This window comes from Apus apus, chromosome 1 (genome assembly GCF_020740795.1).
Source record: "Apus apus isolate bApuApu2 chromosome 1, bApuApu2.pri.cur, whole genome shotgun sequence".
NCBI classification, from domain to species: Eukaryota; Metazoa; Chordata; class Aves; order Apodiformes; family Apodidae; genus Apus; species Apus apus.
This window is the reverse complement of record NC_067282.1, coordinates 64,698,748-64,722,879: the sequence shown is the minus strand read 5'-3', so window position 1 is coordinate 64,722,879 and position 24,132 is coordinate 64,698,748. Positions and strand designations below refer to the sequence as shown.

At 39.5% G+C, this 24,132-nt stretch overlaps 2 protein-coding genes across 2 annotated transcripts in view; both read left to right on the top strand.

Annotated features, from left to right (window-relative positions):
* The first annotated feature begins 257 nt into the window (after positions 1–257).
* Positions 258–13,394, top strand: IL18RAP (interleukin 18 receptor accessory protein). Its single transcript, XM_051642396.1, has 10 exons — positions 258–381; positions 1,483–1,750; positions 1,850–2,024; positions 3,327–3,501; positions 4,544–4,612; positions 4,865–4,985; positions 6,730–6,884; positions 7,837–7,974; positions 11,776–11,946; positions 13,021–13,394. Exons 1-10 carry the CDS (start codon positions 258–260, stop codon positions 13,392–13,394), a joined length of 1,770 nt encoding a protein of 589 aa, XP_051498356.1.
* Positions 13,395–15,879: 2,485 nt separating this feature from the next.
* Positions 15,880–24,132, top strand: part of SLC9A4 (solute carrier family 9 member A4) — a 32,962-nt gene continuing 24,709 nt past the window's right edge. The window contains exons 1-2 of the mRNA XM_051610623.1: positions 15,880–16,202; positions 19,148–19,611. Coding sequence (XP_051466583.1) covers positions 15,950–16,202; positions 19,148–19,611 — 717 coding nt within the window. The 5' untranslated portion in view covers positions 15,880–15,949. The remainder of the gene's footprint in view (positions 16,203–19,147; positions 19,612–24,132) is intronic.

Below are 24,132 nucleotides of genomic sequence, written 5' to 3'. Positions count from 1 at the left end.
GAAATCCACATATAAGAAACTGTATGCAAGTTGTATTTGGGATGTTGCATATTCTTGAATATCATATATCCTGCATTTGTGTGCACTAGTATGAGCAGGTAGAGTGCTGCAAACCACATTTTTAAAAAGCACAATGTCTAGGAAATATTGTCTGCTAAGTTCTATAGAGCTACATAATAAAATACATCATTACCTGTCTAATTAGAGTATTATTTAAAAAAAAAATAAATATCTTCTCCTTTTTTACAGAAAGCAAGATGATTCTTGAAGAAAACATCTCAGAATATCAAACCAAATTTATACCAAAAATCATGCTCAGTTTGTGCTGGATCCTAGCAGTGTTTGTCAGTGGGGCAGAAGTAAGAGAGATTAACTTGCCAGGTAAGAGCCATCTTTGGTGAGATTTGGGGTTAGTGGTGCTTTCTGACAGCTGAAGAAAGTGGATCTGTATTTTGCCATGCCTTAATGAGTTTTTCCTACCTCTGTTCATGTTTGTGTCAGTCAACCAGCGGTTTCTAAGCCTTTTTTGCAAGTTTTTAAAATATTGGTAATACATATGATATGTATATATATGATTCAAAATACAGACTCCTAATGAAAATAAAAGGGAAAATGCAAAGGAGAATTTCTGAGAACAGAATGGGGCAAATTAATTGCTTCTACGAGTCCTTAAAGTCTGCAGCAGCTGGTCCAAGCCTGTCAGGAGGCAGAAAGAAAATAAAGGCAGGGTGAGACTGATATATCAAAATCTACCACCTGCACAATCTACCCAGAAGAGCTCTCTTAGCGGAGAGAAAATGAAACTGTGAAGAGTTTCCCAGGTGGGCAGGCAAGGAACTGAAGATTTCAGGCCCTCCCTTCTGCTGAAATGACATCTTGGCCTACTTTCAAGGGTTACCACATCCTGAGTGGCAGGAGGGGTTATACAGCTAGATTGGTTGGCCTTTTGAGAGTTCAGGGTTAGGATGGGTGGCTACAGCTCACAGACTCCAAAAATGTGTCTAATTTTAATTTTAGTAACTGAAAAACAAGAGGGGAAAGGTGTGAAAACAGTGAGACAACAATTCTTATCATATCCTGAATAGGGAGTGTGGTGGGCAGGCTCTGCTTCTTCAGGTTCATGTCAGTCCCTTCTCCATTTATATGAAGCAAGCTAGAAGAGCTTTTCTGTGGAGTTAAGGTCTAACAGGTTAGCACCCATCTGAAAAGCTTCAGCTCACTAAAACTTTTAAGCTATTTTCACATTAGGCTTTTGAAAACAGTATAACAAACCTTTGAATAAACTTTTGAGAGCAATAGCAAATTCTGTGTTTAAGGAAATCAATTCCCTATTAGCCGAGCACCTGATCACATTAAAAAATTACTTAACACAAAGAAAAGTTGTATTTTTGTAGTATTCTTTTTTTTTTTTTTTTTTTTTCCTAAACTATTATGACTGTGTTCTTTCAGGTGGTACTGATATCTTATTGTCCTGCTTTTCAGGATGTTCCTATGTTGACCCTCAAATATGGTATCATGCAATTAGTGATGAGGACTTTGTTTTACAATGTGCTTTACCAGATAGAATTGATACTCATATTTATGACAACTCAGTTCTAAAACAACATCAGGTGAAATGGTTCTGGCTCGAGAAAGACAAAGAGTCACCAAAGGCTATCAAGAAAAACTCTAACCCTGCTCTCCAAGGAAATGAACTTTGGTTTAAACCAGTAAGGGACAGTGCTTCTGGAATGTACATCTGTATGATAGGGTATGTAATAGAGCAAAAGTTTTATATTTCTATATATGAATTAATTGTTTTTGTTTGTGTATTAAATGTGTAATTATTTTTTTTTTCTGCATCACTCAGGGAAAAAATCCAGTGTCTCAAAATTTTTCTGGAGGTTCAAACAAAGAAGGCAGCCAAATGTTCAGGTTATGACTCAAATGTGCTTTATCTTCTTGCTGACAATGGGAATTCAATAACTTGTCCTGGGACAAAATGCTACAGCCATATGAAAAAGTCAGATGTAAAATGGTACAAGGTAAGAGTCACTCTCTTGAGCAGTTGAAAAAGCTCAGTAGAGGTACAGCTTTAGGTCCCTTTAATGTGCACATGCCACAGGTTTTTCAATGCTTCTTTCTCAGACAATGCAGCCTAAGAAATTCATCCCAAAAGTAGAATCGTGAATTGTGATCTATCGAGCTTGTAAGTAAGAGTTTTGATGAAGTTTTCCACACCCAAAATATTATTCCATGTAGTATAAGCCTGGAAATGCTTCTTCTCCAGCTAAGAAATTGAAGTAATTGAGAATAAAGAGAGATTCTTTAAAAAATTGACATATGTTTGAAATTTAAAATATTAAGTTTTATTTTGACATTTTAAGTTCTGAAAATATCAAATATGCCAGATAAATGTGGCTTTGTTAAAAGCAAAATTATTTTAAGTTTAATGTTTCAAATTGTTCTTTGCAAGACTCTTGTTTTTAATGAAACACTAGTCCACTGAAACATAATTTATTTACTCTTTCAAATGACTGCTGAAATACTTGCAAGCTGAAATTTTTTGCTATTGTGTTTGTAAGGACTGGAATATACTGCCTAAGTCTCTATAAATGAGCAAAGGAAAATGACCGAAATTTCAATTTTGCATTCTAATACCTGGTCTTATTTATGCTATTTATCCTAACAAGTAGAATTATTATCTAGTCAAAGTTTCTTTTCGTTTACTTTCTAACATCTACCTACTTCTTGATCAGAAACCCACTGAATTTAAGGAGATTCTTTCCATTTTTGTTAGTAGAATTTTTTCAGGAATTTGATTTATTGAAAATTTGTAGTGGTCTTTGAGGATATGAAATCACTAAACTGAAAACCAGGGGTGCTTTTCAAAAAATAGTCAGTTTTCATCCTTTTAAAAATAACAAAAATGTCATTTTCAGACAACCCAAACCCATTATTCTCATAAAAGAACATGAAAAAGTTTTCAAAATAATTTATTTACAAAATAAAAAATACTCAGTCCTTTTTATCGCTCTTTAGTAATAGGAGTTTAATATACACTAGATTCATGACTCCAAATTTCTTTTAGACACTATACATTTTAAATACTCTTTTAAAAAGACAATGGTATTCACATATTATAGACCACACATTTTTTATGTAACTGACAAACGTAGTCAGACCACTAGTAAATAGTTGGGGTATTTTTTAGCTTTTGTGTTAGGAGTTTAGGTTAGGCCTTATTGCCATGATAATCCTATCCAAATAGCTTAAAATATAACTTAATAGCAGCAACAACAGCAAAAAAGGACTTGTAATTCCTTGAGATTTTTTCTTTTCATTAGGATGGTCGTCAGATAAAGCGTAGAAAAACAAGACTAGGCCTAAAGCTTAGGCATAATGAAATCTACTTGAATCCAACCTATGGTGAAGATGCTGGAATATATGTGTGTGATTACACTTTCTATGACAACACCACCGAGTGGACAATGAGAACAGCAGTAACCGTAGAAGTCATTGGTGAGTAATACAAGAACTCAGAATAAAATAGTTGGTCCCTTTTTTGCAGGTGTTTTATGCATCTGGCACTAAGAAGTCGTGGGAAAAAAATACACAGCCCCATCAGGACAGGGGTTAGAAACCTTGTCTTACCAGCTTTTGAGACTTCTGTACACTGAGTTACAATGTCAGGTGCTCTTTCACTCTTCTCTCTAGCTATATTACCACAATATTTTCCAAGCAGGCATGGACTAGCTCTGCTTTTATTCTGGTCTGCCTGGACCTGAGATAATGCACTGTACTTCACAGTTATTTTCCCACACTTCACAACAGAGTCAGAAAAACACTTCAATGGTGTCATGTACAAATATAGTCCCTCTGAATTTTGCATACATTTCTCTGCTGTGACTTGCTAAAACAAAACAAAACAAAACAAAACTTGTGTGGCTTCATTTCCTGCAGTATGGGACTTTCCTAGAATATCAGAGCTGTGGGTTTTAGTCTCTTCAGGCTGGAGCTTGGTTGATTGTTTAGTAGATTGTACAAACTGTGGTTGTTATTATCTGTGCCCTTTAGCAGCCCTTGTTTTGAAAAAAAATATTAAAAATTGCTATTTTAATGCAAGTACCTGTGCTTGTGAATGGGGTGACTGTCCTGCACATGGGCTTACTGGGCATGGAACAGGTATTGCAGGGAGCTGGTGTGAGGGCTGCATTCTTTTGGGGGGTTTTGCAAAGGCGGGGGGCAGGGGGAGTTGGCTAATTTCTGAATCCTAAATAACCTGAAATGCAGGTTGGATGCTGAGCTCCTCAGCTCATGTAAGATGGCAATTCCTCAGAGTAACTGAGATAGCAGGTCTTTAAATAGCAACATAAGTTTTGTGGTCAAAACTCCCTTATCTGTACATTCTCAGATACCTCCACAACTGTAAACAATCCATTTGGACTAAGGTGTCTAAATCCCACCTGACCTTTTTAAAAAGAAAATTCTCAGAGATATTTTCTCTGCTCTTCTGCATTGATTATAGCATTATTGTTATTAACTGTATTCCTGTTGATTGCAGCAAAAAACACTATCCACCCACCAAACTTCTTGTATCCCAAAGGTGTTGTGATCCTCGAAGCAGAGCTCGGTAAGTTTCAATTCCAATCTGAATGTGAAAGAAAATGTTAAAATGAGATGCTGATAGTGATAATCTTAATAAAGCAAAACAGCTTTGCTCTCTAGGAGTATGAGAATTTTGTGTAAAATGCAGGGGTTTTTTATTGATATATATTTGAGGCTATTAAAGGAAGCATCATGTGTTATACAGATCCCAGGCTACTTAAAAGAAAAATATTCTGGTTGCCTTCATGCATGGTTTTCATGTGCTGATTTGTTCCAGGAAAGCCACTTGAATTGGAATGCCATGTACAGTTTGGGTATGAAAGAGGTTCTCCAAGGAGGGTAACATGGAAAAGAAACAACAAAGAAAGTATAAATGAGAACATGAACGAGGAAACACGGTAAGAAAAAGTGCAGTAGTCTGAAAAAGCCCAGACTACAGTCAACAACTGTAAAAATCTTTCTACAACAGCTTTACTGAATGCAATTTATTGAAAGAAGCTCAGAAGGCTCTGTCCTTCAACATATGAATGCATATGACCATGAGCATGTGACAGGCAAGTGCACTCCACATGCAAAAGCACAGATTGATGGCCCAAAAGTCAAGAATTCCGACTTTCTGCACAGCCTTAACTCTTCTTCCTAAAGCTTTAGGTCATGGACAGGTCCAACACAAATAGTGCTTGGCTGTCTGTGCCTGCATCAGCTCAAGTTTTCCCTCTGTTGTGCCTTGCTAGCAGCTCACACAATCTGTCATTGGAAGCTGTCTCCAAGTGGGAAATAAACCAGATCACTACAACAGTACTGCATACATTGCCAGGAGTTTGGGTGCCTCAGATGTTGGGGTGTGTTTATTGAGTCAGTCTGAGGACTTGCAGCACTGAATTTCAGAACACTGAATTTCAGGACTCTTCCCTGGCAAGAATTAACCAGTTACTGGCAGAGAAGCAAGATGTGGGGGAAAAGTTTCCTCAGACTTGGGGACAATCCAAATAGTGATCATGCTTTCCTTTCTTTCCTGAACTTCCCTGTCTCATTCACTTACGCAGTTTCCAACTTGGGCAAGAAACATAGTGGAGGCAACATGGGCAAGTGAGTCTTTCATTATTCAGTCTTTAGTCACCTTATTGGAAAGTACTTCTGTACATGTGGGGAAGCAAAAGCCCTGCTGTCACTGCTAAAATCAAGTTCTTAATAGGAGTCATATGGGAAAAAAATAACAAATGAGGATATCACATACATGCATTGACTCATGAGGTAGATTGGAAATTGGATTTTCCTAACTTTTGAATGTTTCGCTTTGTGATGTTTTTCTTGCCAAGTTTTTAGCTTTTTGTGGGCATGCTATTTCTGTTTGTTTATTTTTGAAAAACCCAAATGAATAAAACATTCCAAATAGATTTTCAGTCCAGGTTGAAGCGCAGCCCATGCTCAAGCCTATGTTTAGTTAGCAGGGACAGGGCCATGGTAGGCTCTCATTTTGCAGTGGCACGATGTGAGGTAGCTTTGGAACCACCCAGAGATGCCTGTACATGTGGCTTCCAAAGAGAAAGTCTGAGACTCAGAAACCCTGAGTGGTTGCAGAAGTCCTGAATGGTTGCACACACAGATCTGTTTCTCGCAACCCTCACTCAGCCCCAAAGGGATTCCTCGGTTTCCTCTTGATTTCCTATACTTCTGTCCCTTATATCCGTCTTACTCTGTTTGCCTAATCTGTCCTTTTATCTCTGTGCAAGTGGATGTGCTGCTCAGTCTTTTTGCCCAGCTAATTCTCTCTTCGGGTTCCTTTTGGAAGTTTCATTTCCCTGCAGTTCTGCTGAGAGAATTTGTTACTTCTTAGAAAAAACACAATCTTATAGAAGTCAAAAGGAGCTATATATTTAAAACTAGGCGACTAAGTAAGTATTTTGCTGAGCTGATGAATTAAGAAGAAACCTTTCAGTCTTCAGACTGTTAGCATTTTCTTTCAATGTAAAAAACAAACAAACGTTCTGAACCAGAATATTGCATCGCTGGTAAAAGTTCAGTCTGAATGTTAAGAAGTTGCAAGCTCTTCTTTCTTTGTATTTAAGATAATTAAGGATTGTGTGAATGAACAGCAAAGGCATCATGCAAACACTTTTTTTTTTTTTAATTTTTTTTTAGTGATTATCCAAAAGGTTTAAAGGGGCACACAGTTCTTTGTGTTGCAAAACTGGAAGAAGTCACTGAAAGGGACCTCAGAAGCAACTTCACATGCTTTGCTGAGAATTTGGTGGGGAATGCCACCTCTGTGATCCAGCTCAAAAGAAAGCAGAGAGGTAAAACTATCAATGGGTGACTATTTGCCCTTGAAGGCCCATTTTTATTTACTCACTGCTACCGATGCATTCCCAGTTGACACTGGCTTTTTAACCAGCTGCAGAAATAACTGGAAAAATTTGATTCGTCACATGTCTAGAAGGGCACACTATTCTGAAGGCTGCTCAGAAGGATGGGGATATATGGAGACTTGCTGCAGGCAGGTGGGCCAAGTGGAGGCTGGAGAGTAATTGGGAGGAAGTAGAGAAGAATAGCATCTCTGAACATTAATAGATAATCTACTAAACTGAAGCAGAGCGGCTGCTGAAAGCAATAGTATTCCTTAATTTTCATAGGACGTTTTTGTTTGTTTCCACAGTCACAGAATACTAGAATGTTAGGGGTTGGAAGGGACCTCTGCAGATTATTGAGTCCAACCCTCTTGCCAGAGCAGGACCCCCATCACAGCCCTTAGCATGCATAGTTCTGAGATGTTACCATAACTGATATGACTGTGGTAACATTTTCAGCAAAGGCCAAAATCCAAATCAGTGTGGAAACTTAACTGTTGAACTGTGGTTCACAGTGGAGATGCATCATTGGAGTAGCACAGGAAGTCTCCAGCAGGGCACTGTGTACAGCTATGCATGTTCTGATGTGACTTTTCCATCTCAAACAATGACAATTTTCAGCCCTGCTGAGTGTACTCCAGACTGTTTCACTGTGCCTTCCATCACAGTTTGGCTTTTCAGACCATCAAGGAGTTACCATTCAAAAAAAGTCCCTGATGGTGGATTGAAATTGTATCTCAAGGCTTGCAGATAAATGAATTCCTGACTTCCCTATAGTTTGCCAGTGGGCAAGAATGAAGGTTGTGAGATGGTTTGCCCTCTTTTCTGGACTGAGATTTTAAACTAAGTGTCAACATTATTTTGGAAACTTGAGTTCTGATAGACCCTTTTCTTTCTACAGGGTTTCTCTTATACGTACTATGCAGTGCTGTTTCTATTCTATTTGCATTCCTTTTGTGCACTGCTTTTATTTACCAGCACTGGATTGAAATAGTGCTGATGTACCGAAGTTATCTAGTCCAGAATGAAACTACAGGAGGTAAGAAACATTGTATAATACTAATTTCCTCTGGTTTTTCTATTGTCTTTTGCCATGTGGGTTAATGCAGTGCCAATTAACCATTTAATTAAATTCTCTTAAATACCCTGTAAAGCACCTGTAAAGACTGTCAAAGCTAGCAAGGTGCTCAGTGGATTCAGATGGATAAAAAGGCAGGCAGTGTGGAAAACTTGTCCCACCTGGCCTTTACGAAATCCCTAATTTACCCATGGAAGATTATAGTAGCATGTTTGATTTTAGCAGTCCCTTTGCAGGGAGTAATAGAGTATCTCCATCATTTTAACTTCATTCCTCTAAAGTGTTCAACAGAACCTGTGGACAAGAATCAAATGTCCTTGCAGAACTAAGTGAAGGACTCCAGATTTGATTGTATTTTTCACTTGAAGCCAAATAATTTATCAGAAGAATAAACAAAGGAGAGAAAAAAGATTATATAGGGCACCAACTGAGAAGTGTACATTTGGAGAATACTCATAATCCCTTTCTGAAGTTTATGTTGACCACCTTGACACTTACACCAGAGTGATCAGCTTTTGCGATTTCAGATCTCTGCAGCTGCATCCTCCCATCATCTCAGCTAAAATGGGCCTCCAGCATAGGAGGCAGTATAAAAATGTACCAGAAATGACAGTGTCTGCTTCAAAGAACTTAGCATATAACTTTCCTACATGGGTTGAAAGAAATCTGATAGTAAGTGGCCAAGGACATTTTTCTAAAAATTCTTGAATCTTATGCAGCCTGCGATACAGATGTCTGAGTCTGCTTTTGCATTTGCTTGTGTGTATGTAGATTATACATGAGTGCAAAATAAATGCATCTAGGTATCTATAAATATATATGCAATGAGAAAATTAACTGCCCTTTTGGAAAATATTTTTGTGAACCCTAAGGCAGCTGGCAAAACCAATTCGGGAAATCACTCAAAATTTCCCCTGTATTTGGTAACAAATCAATTTAAGAACCCCTGGGAAGTCCCCTTAGAGCTCACCCTGTATGTCAGTAGGACAGAAACAGACCTGCAAAGATTTTTGCATTGAAGTTGAAGACACCACTAGGTTCTGCAATGGCAGCTTCTGTCCCCCTCCTCAACTTGCCTGTACCTCTTTCACACAGCACCTTTTACAGCATGAGGGATGGAGCGCGCAGCCCAGTGTCTTCTTCTTTTAGTCCATCCCTCTTAGCCCAGAATCAGAGAATTGCAGAGTCCCAGAGTTGGAAGGGACCCCTGGGAGTTGTCTGATCACACACCCCGCTCAATGCAAAGCCAGACTAGGCCAGGTTGCTCAGGAAAGCAACTTTCCTTGTGGAAAGAGGATCCACAACCTCTATTGACAATGTACTCCAGTGTTTGACCCCTCTCACAGTGCAACCTTTTCACTAGCATCTTGTATTGCAACTTGTGTCTGTTGCCCCCTCTTCTATCACTGTATACATCACAGAAGAGACTTTCTCCATCATCTCTGTACCCTCCCATTTGGTAGTTGAGGACAGCACTAAGGTCACCTCTTTTCTAATTCTCCTCTTACCCCTCAGCTTCATCCTTAGCCTCTTCAGACATACCTTGCTTTCTTTCACTAGGAGAAAGACACAATACAGAAGCTGTGATACTAACATTTATAGACGATGTATGCAGTCACTTTGCTTAACTTGGATATTCCTAATTTCCTACAGTTTGGGTGTCTTAAATGTTTGTGCCAGAAGTTCCTCAGGTTGTAACTGTCCTTCTGTACAACCCTAGAAAAAAAAAAACAAAACAAAAAACCCAGTGGTGCTTAATGTCTATTTGTTTTTAACTTGCTATTGTAATATTAATATTATAAAGGAAAACGGTGATGTATTTATTAATTGTCATTGTCTAATATGATTACAGTGACCTCTGTGGGTGGAATGAGGAATATCTGGCTTGTAGTCAAGTTTATTGTAACTTAAAAACTATTTTCAAAGGAGCTTCAGTTCAAGATGTAGCTGAATTGAAATTCAGCTAAACCAATCTAGTGACCCCCTGCCTCACCTTCAATTTCCACGCTAGTCTTGAGTGCCTGCTGTTGGTGATTCACTCTTATAGGCCTAAATTGGCTTGACTTGACAGAAAAATAACTCAGAAAAAGACAGTGAGTAGCTAGCAAAGTGAATCAGCTTCCTCTGTTACCACACAAGCTTCAGCACCACTAGAAGGAAGTGGTGGAAATGTGTGGCCAGGAGCAGAGGGAAGGAGCGTAGAGGCAACATGCTGTCTAGTCACACCCTGGGCCTTCAAACCTAATCTGCATAACTGTGTTTTGTTTTGATGACATACTTTCTGCTACATGCTGGTTCTGAATGTACATGTTCAACCTCAGCTTGTGCATGTCATTAATTTTCCATGTGTATTCCCTTTGCTCCCTGGAATCCATATGGGCTCTTTTAGGTCCTGTGGGAACCTAATGGCTCTAGCTCAAGTTTATGATCTTAATCTGACATGTAGAGATAGAAATCAGGAAATTAACACTGAGGCATGGGGTGATACTCAACACCACTACTTAGGTGTCTCAGTTGCCATGCAATGAAGATGTAGTCAGTTTGGTGAAATCCAGAGAGCTTCTCAGCTTGCTCTGGACCAGCACCCTGCAGTATGACCCTGCACTAAATGGTTGAATTTCTTTCTGGTTTCTATTAACTGTATTGGCATACAATACAACTCAGCTGATTTAACATATGTGTCTGATGTCATCTGGGATGCATGAGAGTGTCCTGTTATTTCAAAAGATTTGAGTCTTCAGTAATTCCCTTGTCTAATTTGGCAGTCCCTTCAACACCTTAAATGGCACCAAGCCATAATAATAATGGAACTGAGTCCATTGTGCCTTTTGCTTTCGTCAGAAATTCTTTTTGTTTCCCTTCCTCCTCCCTCAAGTGTAGTTCAAATTTTATTAAGCAAGTAGGTTCAGGGCCAGGTTGGATGGGGCTTTGAGCAACTTGAGTTAGTGGGAGGTGTTCCTGCCCATGGCAGGGGAGGGTTGGAACTAGAATATCTTTAAGGTCCCTTCCAACCCACACTATTATGTGGTCCGTGATCCGTCAATAAAAAAAAAAGATTTGCTTTTGCCTTGTAGTTAAAAATAGGCCTAACTCAGGTCATAGGTACCAGGGTGTTTTAAAGCTCAGAAAAGTTCTTCACGTATTTTTCATCTGCACCTCACAAACATACTATTTCAATGAGAATGAAACAGAGTTCAGGAACTGGTGAGCACTTGATGTCTGAGCTGATACTTTTATCAGACTTAGGCTTTGCCACTTCCACAAATCTCTTGGATTAGAAACATCACAGTGTATGAAAATGTACTTTGCAAGCAGCTAATATTTAAGAACATTGTTCCTTTAAAAGTCACTATATTTTCAAAGTAGGCTTGGCACTGACAAATAGTTTTGGAATCAGTGTTTCAGTAAATGAGAGAAAAGATTGGGAAACATGGATTTTGCCTGGAAGGGGTCAGATCTTCCACTGCTGAAAACTAGACCATGCTTGTGTAAAAGCAGAAAACGGCCTGGTTTAATCTTTCTTGCACCAGTCATCTGTAACTTCCTCATTTGCTTAGGTAGTGTATGTCTACAAAATTTGCAATATGGTGATGAATAAGGGTTGGCTTTGGGTAACTGGAAGGCTGTATTTCATGAACAGGTGAAAATTTTATGTTTGTGTTGTGCCTACTTAAATAGATATAAAGGAAAACAGCCCTAAGAAGAAAGCTGAATACTTCAGACAGACTTAATGTATACAGTGTTACTTATTTATTATTTCAGATGGCAAAGAATTTGATGCATTTGTGTCCTATGCAAAACTAGATTCTTCTGAAAGTGACTCTACTTTAATTAGTGAGGAGCAATTTGCCCTGGAGCTTCTTCCAGATATACTGGAAAATAAATGTGGATACAAGTTATGCATTCTTGAAAGAGATATTCTTCCAGGAGGAGGTAAGATCCTTATGGTTGATAGTAAATCTTCAGTTCTTTGTAAAACTGTTTTTCACTTTCCAAAAAACCTTATGCATCAGATCAGCAAATGGTATATTTTGATACTGGAGTTTCTACTTAAATCTCAGCAAGTTTTGATTTTCATATCTGGCCCCTACACCTGAAGCATACTTACATTTAAGTGTGGTCACTGGGAGCTACTAGACTGAGACAAAGCTTCTTATCCAAGAATTTCCTTGCAAGCAGACTCCATTTCCTGGAAAGAAGACCCCAAATATTTCAGTAGTTACTTTTTGAGCAACTTTATTCAGTACTACCTGCAGTATTTAGAAAGGCCTCAGTACCTGTCCCTGGGAGAGACAAAGATAAGTCCAAGTGTCCCTCGAGGCCCTGTTTGTGTAGCAACAAAGTGTATTGAGGCCTCAGCTGAGTCCTCCACCTAAGCAGCAAGCTGTGCTCTGCTACTTAAGAATAGCTGTAATACCCTCTGGTAGCAAACACATTTGTAGGGGCTAAGTTATTTCTAGGGCCACAAAAATAATCAAAAGGATGGAACACCTCTCCTACAAGAAAAGACTGAGAGAGCTGAGATTGTTCAGCCTGGAAAAGAGAAGACTCTGGGGACACCTGATAGTGGTCTCCCAGTACCTGAAGGAGGCCTATGAAAAAGATGGGGAAAAACTTTTAGGCAGGGCCTCTAGTGATAGGACAAGGAATAATGGTTTAGAAGAGGATAAGCTCAGACTAGATATAAAGAAGACATTTTTTTAATATTGAGGATGGTGAAACAGGTGTCCCAGAGAAGTGCTAGAAGCACCATCCCTGGGAAACTTCAAGATCAGCTTGTACGGGGCTCTGATCAACATGATCTAGTTGTCCCTGCTAATTGCAGGGAGAGTTGGACTAGGTGATCTTTAAAGACCCCTTCCAACCCAAATCATTTTATGATTCTATGTTTGCTTGGCATCCCTATTTTTTGGTTTTCTTATTTCTGGGTTTTACCTGTTGGTAAAGGAACTGATAAGACAAAAAATCCATTATAGAATGGAGTAATGGCCTCTATTTCTTCTTCAGCTTACACAGATGAAGTTGTTACAGCTATTAAACGAAGCAGACGAGCAATAATTATTTTGAGCCCAGCCTATGTCAGTGGACCAAGCATCTTTGAACTGCAGGCAGCAGTGAACTGTGCATTGGAAGACAAAAAGATCAAACTGGTATTAATAAAGTTCCAGGCTTTCCAAGAGCCAGACACTTTGCCTCTAGTAGTGAAGAAAGCTCTTCGGATTTTACCAGTCATTACCTGGAAGTCTTCTATTTCTGCTCCTCCAAACAAGAAGTTCTGGAAATATATGCATTATCACATGCCAGTGAAGACTACTAAGATGTTGGGAAATTGCAGCCTAAAGGAATTTTTCCATAGGTTATTCAGCCTAGTATATCGGTAGCAGAAATTTCACAGAGGAACGATAGCAGGTTTAGGAATGGTGATGTGATTGTAAAAGACCTCATCTCCTTTGGCTGACCACTGCGGACTGTTGCTGCAGTCAGCAATAGCTCACTCTGAATCAGTGAGAAGGGCTGCCAGCATGACAGTGTTGCAGCCCCACAGTAAAACTCAGTGGCACTACACACAGCTGTAAATGGGAGCTATCTTTCATAAATTATTATTATTTTCTGATATTTATTATAAACTTTTGCTGTGATGTTCAGGCATACATGTCAATGTTTTGTACTTTGCACTATATTTCTTATGGATTACTTTTGTACTTTTTTTCTAGAAAAATATTAAAAGAGGGAACTCCAGAGGAAGCTTGCAGTTTAATTTTCCTGTGCAGTCCAGTAAGACAAACCCAAACTCATTTAAAACAAGTTACTTCCTCCTGTGGAAGCACTGAGAAAGTATCACGGGAGGGTGCTACAATAGGGTGTTGCTAAAGGGGTTGAAAAAAGGAGGAGCATTGTGTCAGAGCTGATCCCAGGCATGTCCATCCTTCCTGCCATGGGCAGAAGCACTCCTATCAGTCATGAAACATTTCACACTTGGAGACATCTGCACATTGCTGATTCTGTTTGGTGGTGGTTGCTCATGGGTCTCACTGAATCTGTTGGTATTATGGGTGTGTTGCAGTTGTAAATCAAAATCCTGGTTGTCAGATCTTCCAGGGACTCTGAATTTTTCCCTTGCAGTCCTCTGGCTGCTAACTTTCTGGGGTTCAGATATCAAGGCATCATGCATTCAGTGTGTGTATGGCTGTAGCTAAGTGAAATGCAAAGAATGGTTAATGTAAAGAAAATCTGAGTAGGAGAGCCATTAATGTGGTGTTTTGCTGACTTAATTTGGCCTTCAAATAACAAATTAAGTTAATTATGGAAAGGAATGTCAAGAAATACTGCTGTTAACAAGACAACTATACTGAAAAAAGAACAACTCTCTGGCAAGCAGGCTGAGCATTATGTATCTAATTTCGTACGGGTTTCAAAGCCTTCAGTGGGAGGTCTGGTGGTGGTGCTGTGGGGCAGAAACAGAAGATTATGCCTTATGTTTAAAAAGAACATTGTACCTGTCCATGCAGAGGGTTTGAACTAGATGATCTTTAAGGTCCCTTCCAACCCAAACCATTCTATGATTCTATGATTACAGGCTGTACCACAGAAAACTTAGATGCTGCAACTGCACCTGTACTGGGGATACAGTTCAGATCATTATAAGCTTTTGAAGCAAATTTCCCAGTTGTCACCACTTGCTGCCTTTTGCTTTGCACTACGGAGCATCACAGTTGCTCATACTGGATCCCTTTTTCACAGAAATTTGAGTGGAAGCTCTTCTCCATCCATGAAAGGACCGTCAGTGTCTCTGGGACCACCTGGCTTGAAGGAGTCCCCTCCCAAACATATTCAGTTGCGATGTGCAGTCTTCAGCACTAGCTGTTTTGGGATATATCTTTGTTCTCATTTGTCTGCACTGTTTTCCAACATAACCAAATCAGTGGACAATTTGAACAATTTGTCAGTAAACTAAATTTACTCGCTTTAAATGTATGTAACATGGGCTTTAGCAGCTTCTAAGCAACATTACTATATTTGTACACTATGTTATACTAGCAATAGTTTACTAGTTTTTAAGGAGGAGAGGAGAGGCTGGCCTTTAAAAAAAAACCTTCCATAAAGATGAATGTCATGTTGGAAGAGGATAACGTGGTTGTAAACACCTTGCTAGCATGAGTAAAACGAATGTTAAATGCAGGACAACTCAAAATTCAGTTCCAGGCATGTCATGTGACTCAGACCTTCCTCTTTCTGTTGTTATAATATACTAAGTTACATACATGAATTTAAGAGAACACATTTCTAAACGAGAAGGTAATTGGCGTGGTCCTCCACCAGGTGTCCCTACTGTAAACCCTGCAGAGTCTATTTATTTACACACCAAGTAGTTTTGTTACCAGGCGAGGCAGGACTAGTGAGCAGTGCCAAGTGTGGTACCTGAGGTGCCAGTGCGCTGGGCAGGCAGACGGGGAGTGAGGGCAGGAGAGGAAGGTATGGAGCAGGTTCCCCTGCCTGCCCCAGGTGCCATCGTCTTTCCCACCTGATGCTATTTACCTGTGCTGCGCTTGCTGCCAGAATGGTGTGCGTTGCACCCCTGTTTTTTAAACTTAATTTTATTTTTTGATAATGGGAAAGAAATCAGAGCATCTGGATAAATAATGTAGTTTGAAAGGGCTTTTTATTCCTTAGCAGGGTGATGCTGTGGCCAAGGTTTATCTGGGTTGGAGAAACCTGCAGAACCGGTATCTTCATACATCTCTGGGTTTGTCTGTAACACAAGGAAGAGGACAGGCACATTAAGGCTTTTAAAATGACCTCTAGTAGGCAAACGAAGCAGCCCTGAGCAAGAAGTGGCTGTGGCTACAAGCAGCGCAAGCCGACAGGAGCAAGAGTTGCATACCTTCACGCACCCACTATATGCTATATCTGTAATAAAACAGTCACAGCCCCAGACATGGGCTCTGTGGCTCTTGCACATGCAAAGATTTTGAAGCGGTTGCTGTTGCTGTCAAGTCTGGTCTGCTGTTCTGCTGCTGCTTACGTGGAGGAGCCGAACCTGGGCAAGAGTTTCCATGACCCTGACCATGGAGGTGCTGATGCCTCTTCTGAAGATACGAGGCTACATGTTTTCACAGTGGACTATGACTCTGTGAAAATTCCCTATGAAGTTACTCTTTGGATACTCCTTGCCTCTTTTGCAAAAATAGGTAAGTAGAAAATGGGATCTTGGGTCCTTCTGCCTCAGTTAGAAGTTAAAAATGTGCCATGTTACCAAGTATCTTCCATGCACTTTTGTAGCTGGGATTGTTTTTACAGCTTCTGTCCTCAGAAGAACAGATTTATTCCTTACCATGACTTGAAAAAATTCCACCTCTTAATGCTTCCTGCTTACTTAACCAAGTATATGACCTCTAAGCATCATATCTCTTGGGTTGTCCATACCAGTAAGTAGCAATGGAGCTCCCCTACGTAGTGTTGTCCATCCCTTTTTCTACTCTTTAAAAATTACAAGATACCTGAATTTACAAATTGCCACAGCTGTGGAAATCAGTTACACTAGACTGAGACTTCAAGAGTATTGAATCTGGGGGAGAAAAATGGGAAGAATTTTTTAATTGTGCAAATAATAGGAAACATTTCCCTATGAGCCTTTACGTGTTTGCTGTTTAAAGTAGTAGGGACTGAGAGTCTAAGAGAGTGTAGGTCATCAGATATGTTGGATGAATGCCTTTTGAATACATACCAACACATCTAGAGCTCCATGTAGGTATCTGAATGAAGACAACTCATACAGAAGTAGGGACTGCAATTAAAATAGCAAAAATGGCTCACCATGTTTCTTATGCATTTGCATGGCTGGGCTCAAATTATTTTGGCCATTTATAATGAATACAGTGATATCAAATAAATAAAGAAGATGGTAATAATGTGAAGTGCCGCCCACATGCGATGTCCCTCTTCTTTTGATCTTTACATGCGATTTTAAAGCATTACTATGAAGCAGGCTGGTAGGAGGGATTGGTGGTTCTATGGAGGTGGCCTGAACATAAATATTTTTCATACAATAGTCACACAATTGAAAAAATCATAACCATTGACCATGATTTTCCAGTTTCAAATAGCTGATGATCTCAATTGAATCCCTAAGAACAAATGTCTCATTGTTAAAATAATACTAAAAAATTTCACAAATCAAATTTGTTGTTGTGACATCAGCAGAGTATGACAGCAGTGAGCATATTGATCCATTTCTTTATTCATCACCCATAAAAAGCACAGGACTTGCCATATGGCACATCTACTCAATATTCTTGTTTTCAGCAAGAAACAGATACTTTAAAAAAACTTTGTCATGTCTCCCAGGCAGACCATTTTCTTAGCTGGGGATTTTCCAGTAACATTATTTTTGATGAAAAGTGTTAGCCTGAATAATCCAGTTACCCAGGGAAGATTTCCAAACTGTCAACAATTTTCAGTGCTTTATCCAGTTATTATCTTATTCTGGTTTTCATGATAACAGTGTGGGAAATATTTCTAGATGGCAAAACAATCCCCTTATTCTGTAAAGCTGAAGGAAGACTTGAACATGATATCTTGAATTTAAAAAAGAGATGAGTATAGTTACGAGCTTAATATACATTTGGTAAAAACAATCTCCTAAATAAATTATTGAAAATTTCATAAAAATATTTTTTCCTTTAGTTTTGAACATTGATAACTCAAGAGTCAAAGAAATGTAGTTATGTTTCTCTCATTAGCTGCTAGAATTATGAGATGAAGGTTGACCAGCTTCAGGAGTCACAGCCATTGGATTTATCGGATTCTTTGTCTGTCTCATTCTTGTAATACAGGTCCTGGTATAGCGACTAGATGAACCGCTGCGAGACAGGATTTTGGTGTTGGTATCGGTAGTCGTGTCAAATGGAAAGAGTTAAGTGAATACAGCAGTACTACCAAAGGCTGGGTAGGAGGAGATTCACACTCACAACATTTATATGTAAGCGTAGCCCTGTCTCTATAAAAGAAGCTTGGCTACAACTATCTTGTAAACTAACTCACTTCCCTGTAAGGAAGCTGTGTGTGACTGTCCATATCATGTCAATGCTGGTATGCTCCTCCTCAGCTCTGGCCTGTGTTGACAAGCTTCTTTCCAGGTGGTGCCCAGCCAGACTGTGGGCCAGGGTCTGTTGCCACAGGCAGTTTGGACTTGACAGCTTCGTGCTGGGGCAGGGAAGACAATTTAACTGTATGGACACAAGCTTTATTGTAGTGAGAAGGGAAAAAAACAACCCTCAGGATGCATTAGTTTCTCAGATATTTGATGGCTGCTGGTAGTTCTTTCAGCTCTGCTGGAATGACTGGTTTTGTTTCAGTAAACTAACTCATAAGGTTCCTTAAAAGGTGCTGTTTGCCTTAGGTAGGAACAGTAGTTTTCCCAGAAAAGCACAGTTAATCAGCTTGTACAAAGCCTTATCGTACTGTGGCTTGGTTCGTGCTGGTACCTGAGATGCTTTGGACATTTTGGTGTTTGTGAGTACTCAGTCCCTCAGCCTGTGGATGACCTGGAGTCCGTGCAGTGCTTCAGGGGAGCGCTGGAAGTGAAGGGAGCTGAGCAGACTGTGGCATCTGAGCTGCTCCCCTAACCCTTGGGCTTCTCCAGGTTCCTGGTCAGCCCAAGTCTAGCAGGAGTTCTGCAGCCAGGGACCTCAGCATTGTGGGGAGCTGCCTCAAACCCACAGCCACTAAGGGATCTCTTTGAGGCAGAGGGACACAGCTGTGCCTAAGTGGTTTGGCAGCAGCATTTGGACAGCAAGGGTTCTTGAAGAATGTGTTCTTTACAAATTGCGGAATACCTTTTCAAAGAGATTTCTGCATTCCTATAAGTGGAACTTAGACTCAGGCACACTTGCTCAGAAATTGAGAGCTGAGGAACAGGAAGAGAAGAGGCTCATGGCCAAACACTTTCCCTGCTGTAGTGATACAAGTCTGGGAATATTTCATTTTGAAGGGAATAGTACTGCTTGTATATTTATTTTCATAAACCTAAAAGCAAAACCTGGCTGCCTGAAGACAAATTATTCAAAGGCAGGCAAAACCTCTGTCTGACATCAGTTAATTTCAGTTAGATTAATACTGCAATGTTTTATTCAAGCTTTCCATCTCTATCACCGATTACCAAGACTCATGCCTGAAAGCTGCATCCTGATTGCCATTGGAGCCCTAGTAGGAGCGATCATCTTTGCTTCAGATTACAAATCTCCACCAGTGATGACTACAAGCATTTATTTCTTGTATCTCCTTCCACCTATTGTCCTGGAGGAGGGTTATTTCATGCCAACTCGCCCATTTTTTGAAAACTTTGGGTCCATCCTGTGGTGGTCTGTGCTGGGATCTCTGCTAAACTCATTTGGGATTGGCCTCTCCCTCTATGGAGTCTGCCAGATTGAAGCCTTTGGCCTGACTGACTTGAACCTGCTGCAGAACCTGCTCTTTGGCAGCATGGTTTCAGCTGTGGATCCTGTGGCAGCTCTGGTTGTTTTTGAAGAAGCTTCTGTTAATGAGCAGCTTTACATGATGATCTTTGGAGAGTCATTGCTAAATGATGGCATAACTGTGGTGAGTTTCCACTCCTTGTCTTCCTCTCCTTAGGCTCTTGTGGCTTGTTGGGTTACTGGGCACAGGGCAAGAGCAGCTGTAAGGAGATCCTAGACACATGATTAATATTATGGAAGCTCCATTACATGTAAGTAATTTTAATGCATCTAAAGATCACATCTTACATTAAATCTTTTAAAAACACATTGTTTTAGAGCTGCTGGAAGAGGGAAGCATAAACACACATACACATAGACATTCCATCTTGCTCTTGCATTCACTGAAGTGAACGGATAAGCTACAGCTGATTTAGGATCAGTGTAAGACATAGGAATGCTCTTGACATGAAAAAAAATAAATAGAAAATTGTGCTCATGTAGACTGAAGGCAGCAGGGGTAGCAATACAGGAGACCCTGCTTTATCATGTGCTTTAGAGAGCCCCCTGCAAAAAAAGAAAAAAACCTGCCAGATTTGGACAACCTCTGGAGGCTGCACTCCTTCCTCCAGTCCCACCTAGGAAGTTTGTCAGAGGCCTTAGACAGGAATTCCAAAAGCTATTAATAACTTTGCATAACTCTGCTTCTATCAGTACAAAAAATGACATCTGATAAAAGTTCAGCCTTTTTGGCTGTCCTACCTCAAGTATCCAGAAACAATGCTTCTGTAATAAGAGACATTGTGGGGTTTTGGTGGTTTTTTGTTTGTTTGTTTGTTTTGTAGTTTTGCTTGTTTGTTTCTTTATTTATTTTATTTTACTCCTTTTTAAATAGGAAAAGAGTGTTTTTAAAGAGCTACTAATACTTTTCTCCTTTTCTCATTAGTTCAACTAAAACTTGGAGCAACCTGGAATTTTAGTTTACAGTTGACAAAAACTGTTAGAATATATATAACTTTCAAGGAAGACATTTTAAGCAGGAAATTCATTGCTCAGAAACCAACATGACTACTCATGAGCTGAAAGTTAACTGCAGGTTAAGGAGCTTTGATAGATAAGATCTTTACTGAATTTAGATCACAGGAATCTAAAATACATAAAAACTATTCTGATACCATTGTATGTGGGTACAGCACAACTTGGACGTGTAAAATCTGTACAGAGTTCGTTGCTGAAAGGCTTCATGGGAGAAGCACATTTTATGAGCAAAGTGAAAAGGAAAACGAATTAAGTAATTTCTTGCAGCCACAGCCCATGGATCATAAATCCTTCCTCTTGGTGAATCAGAGATGTAGAACTAAGGGACAAGAATTACTTAATTTTACATGCAAACTGCTAATTTGTTATAGCTGTAACAAAAAAAAAAAACACAACAGTGCATCTATAATTTCCACTTGTCCTTTTGGTTCCTTCAAGTGCAGACCTCAAAAAGTAACACCCATGCCTCGCTCTGGAAGTTTTGTCCTTTTTTTGACTGGCTCTCTACCCTGCCTTCCCTCTGCTCTCACCTGTATTTATGATGTGTGTCCAACATTGTATGACAGTATTTACATGAGCTTTCAGTCAAGATCCTCTTGCAGCATAAATGTATATTGACAGAAAGCTTTTAAAAACAGTTGTATTTACACATTCCTCAGCAGCACTAGGTGTGTTAGCAAAAGAGATGTTAGGGCTGTACATGGGCAGTGACAACTGCAGCACTGTCAGTTCCCCTTGCAGCACATGCCCTCATTTTTGGGGCTCTTCTCACAGCAGCTGTGTTACAATCCATTTGTCAGCTCCTGCTGATGAATCTCTGCATCACCCACCTCTCACCCATTTTCTGGGCATTCAGATCTATATGTGGCTTCATATTTGAGAAGACGGAACTACTTGCTGCCTGGATTGAGCCCAATGGGTGGCTTTCTCTTCTATGGTACCCCATTTGCTTTTTAAATGCCTTTAAAACTGTTTACCTCAGGTGTCTTATCTTACAGTTTCCTCCTCATTTCTCTCTTAACAGTTTCCTTGGAGTTAACTCTATGTATGTAAAAAGATAATATCACCAAGACATATTAAGCATAGATATTTTTCTATTGTTGAAATACAAATATCCCCCAGTTCTCTCCAGCCTGCTTATCAGCTTGAACATTTTTTTCTCCAGCAGGAAAAACTGGTATGAATTCTGCTGAACTTGTACATTATATTTGAGGCAACAATAGCTCCCTCTCCTGTATTTAGTTCAATACTGTGGTATAAAACATTTGCAAAATAACAGACTGTGAAATTAGAAAGGTAATTTAGGAGTTATGCCGTTGCATCAAGAGACTGGGGCAAAAGTGGATGATTTACCCTTTTTACCCATTTATACCTTTTCCCATTCTCCTCAGTAAAGGGGCCCTGCTCAGGCCCTGTTAATTGCTTCTTCTCCCAGTTGTTTCTGAGCAGCCTGTTAGAATCGGAAAAGCACAGAAAACAACAGGACTGGTCCTAGCATTTGTCATATGTTAGTGGAGCTTCACAGCCCTGTTTGAAACAATGATGTTGGTCAATCCTGTGCAGATTTCATTAAAAGCTGAACACAGGTGGAGGACCCTGATTTTGCTGCAAAGTGTTTCAGGTATCAGAAGCTCAGCTCTTGTATATACACACCATTTCTGTCTCAACAAGACCTGAGCATCTGTGAACATCTGGAAACAGAATGCTTCCCCTGCCTACTTCATCTCTGAGGCTTGATTTTTAGAAGCACTGAGAACACTTATACATCATGCTGTACTCAAAATGAAGCACCAGTGACAGTTTTCTATAATGGTGCCCTCTCTTTGCATGCAGTAGCAAAGCAGTTAAAAAAATCTATGGCATGATGGAGACCCAAGCAAAATTAATTTCTTTATTTGAAGGAATTTAAATTTATGTCTCTGATGTTGCTGAGGAAGGCTTTGACCAGTGGGATGGATGGGAGCGAGGAAGGAGGATGGAGATATTTTCTGCTTCTGCTGTTGAAGTTGACCCACTGTGTTTAGAATAAAATTAAATGTGTGTGGTCAGAAAGAGTTATCAGGGTGGAAAGAAAGAATAACAAAGCTGCCCATGTTGGTGGTTAAGGCAATCACTCAAAAATCTTTTTTCCAGTGCTTCTGATGTGGATGGTATGTGCAAGGTTTGTATCACATAAACAGCTAGAGCAGGGACTTGTCCCTGGGGAGGTCCCCTGTGGGTAAGTGTCAAGCTCTCTCTTCCTCTCCCTGGCTCTGACAGCCACCCAGTGGTACACCACTACATGGTAACGTCCCCTCCAAAAAACCCAAAGCACGATATACTCAGAGTTGTTAAATGAGGGCAACTATCAACCCATCCATTATTTTTAATTGAACAAAGACATCCTAAACTGATTCAGACACATAAAGCAGAACACTACTCCATTTACTGGCATAAACAGTGCAATGTGACTTTGCCAAGCAGCAGCTACACGGATCCTTGCTTGTATGACACAGTGCAGGATGTTGTACAGAATGGTTTACTCTCACAAAGCCTGTGACTAAAAAAAAGGAAATTATATCACATTTCCATAATTTCAATTTTACTTCCAATTCAGTTATATCCTGAAGACACTTTGGGAACTAGAAAAAGAGAATAATTTAGTCACTTGCTGAGGATAATCTGCATTGTTCATAACTCAGCATAGATTCATTCCTTGGTATCATTATGAAGAATCACAAACCTTGGGAAGAGGTTGAAGTCTGCAAGAAAGGGGACAGAGACAAAACCGACTTTATAATTAAAAGCTATATGGTGAGTACAGTAAGGTTTACTTACTGTGGAGTCATGAACCCTCTTTTCCTTATCTGTACTGACGAGCTTAATTTCATACCTAGTAATGAGCTAAAAAGCAGCTGTGGGTATTTTCTCACATGAAACATTTTGTTTTGCTTTGTCGCCCGGAAATACTAGCAATGAGTCTTCTGGAGAACAGGCTGTGTGACAGCTCAAGGTTATATGTTTCCAGCAGCAATTTAAGATTATAAAGTAGCTGGGGAAAAATTATTATCCTAATGAGCTTGACTCTTCTACCTGCAAATTTCTGCTTTAATCTTCTTAATAGCCTTCTGGAATTTACTATATGAAGAAGAAAGACCAAAGAAAACCATAGAAGACAATTTATTTTGGTCCAATTTGTGTTTTTGAACTAATGCTTTGGTGCAACAGCTTCAGAGGCCTGGTGTTTTTAGATGTTCTCCAAAATCTCTTGAAAACTGAAAGGTGACTTTCATGTGCTATATACACTTCTGTAAGCAGATCTGATAGGACTTAATGTTAACCACCTGTCACCAACCACTAAGTCCTTTTTATTACTGCACCACTCATGACTGTGGAAACTTTCTATTAGTTTCTAAAAGATGGATCAGAAGTGGAATATATTGATTTTTCACCATGAATTTCTACAGAAAAGAAACTCTTGATAATAGAAGTATGGTAAACTTATCTGCTCTAAACTACATGAAATAATATTTACAGACCAAATTATATAATGTATCAAATTCAATCTTCTACGCTGACACTGTTTTCTTTTTATTTTTGTAATTTCAAGCTTTATAGTCAAATTATATGGGTGAAGCATCTTTAGGTG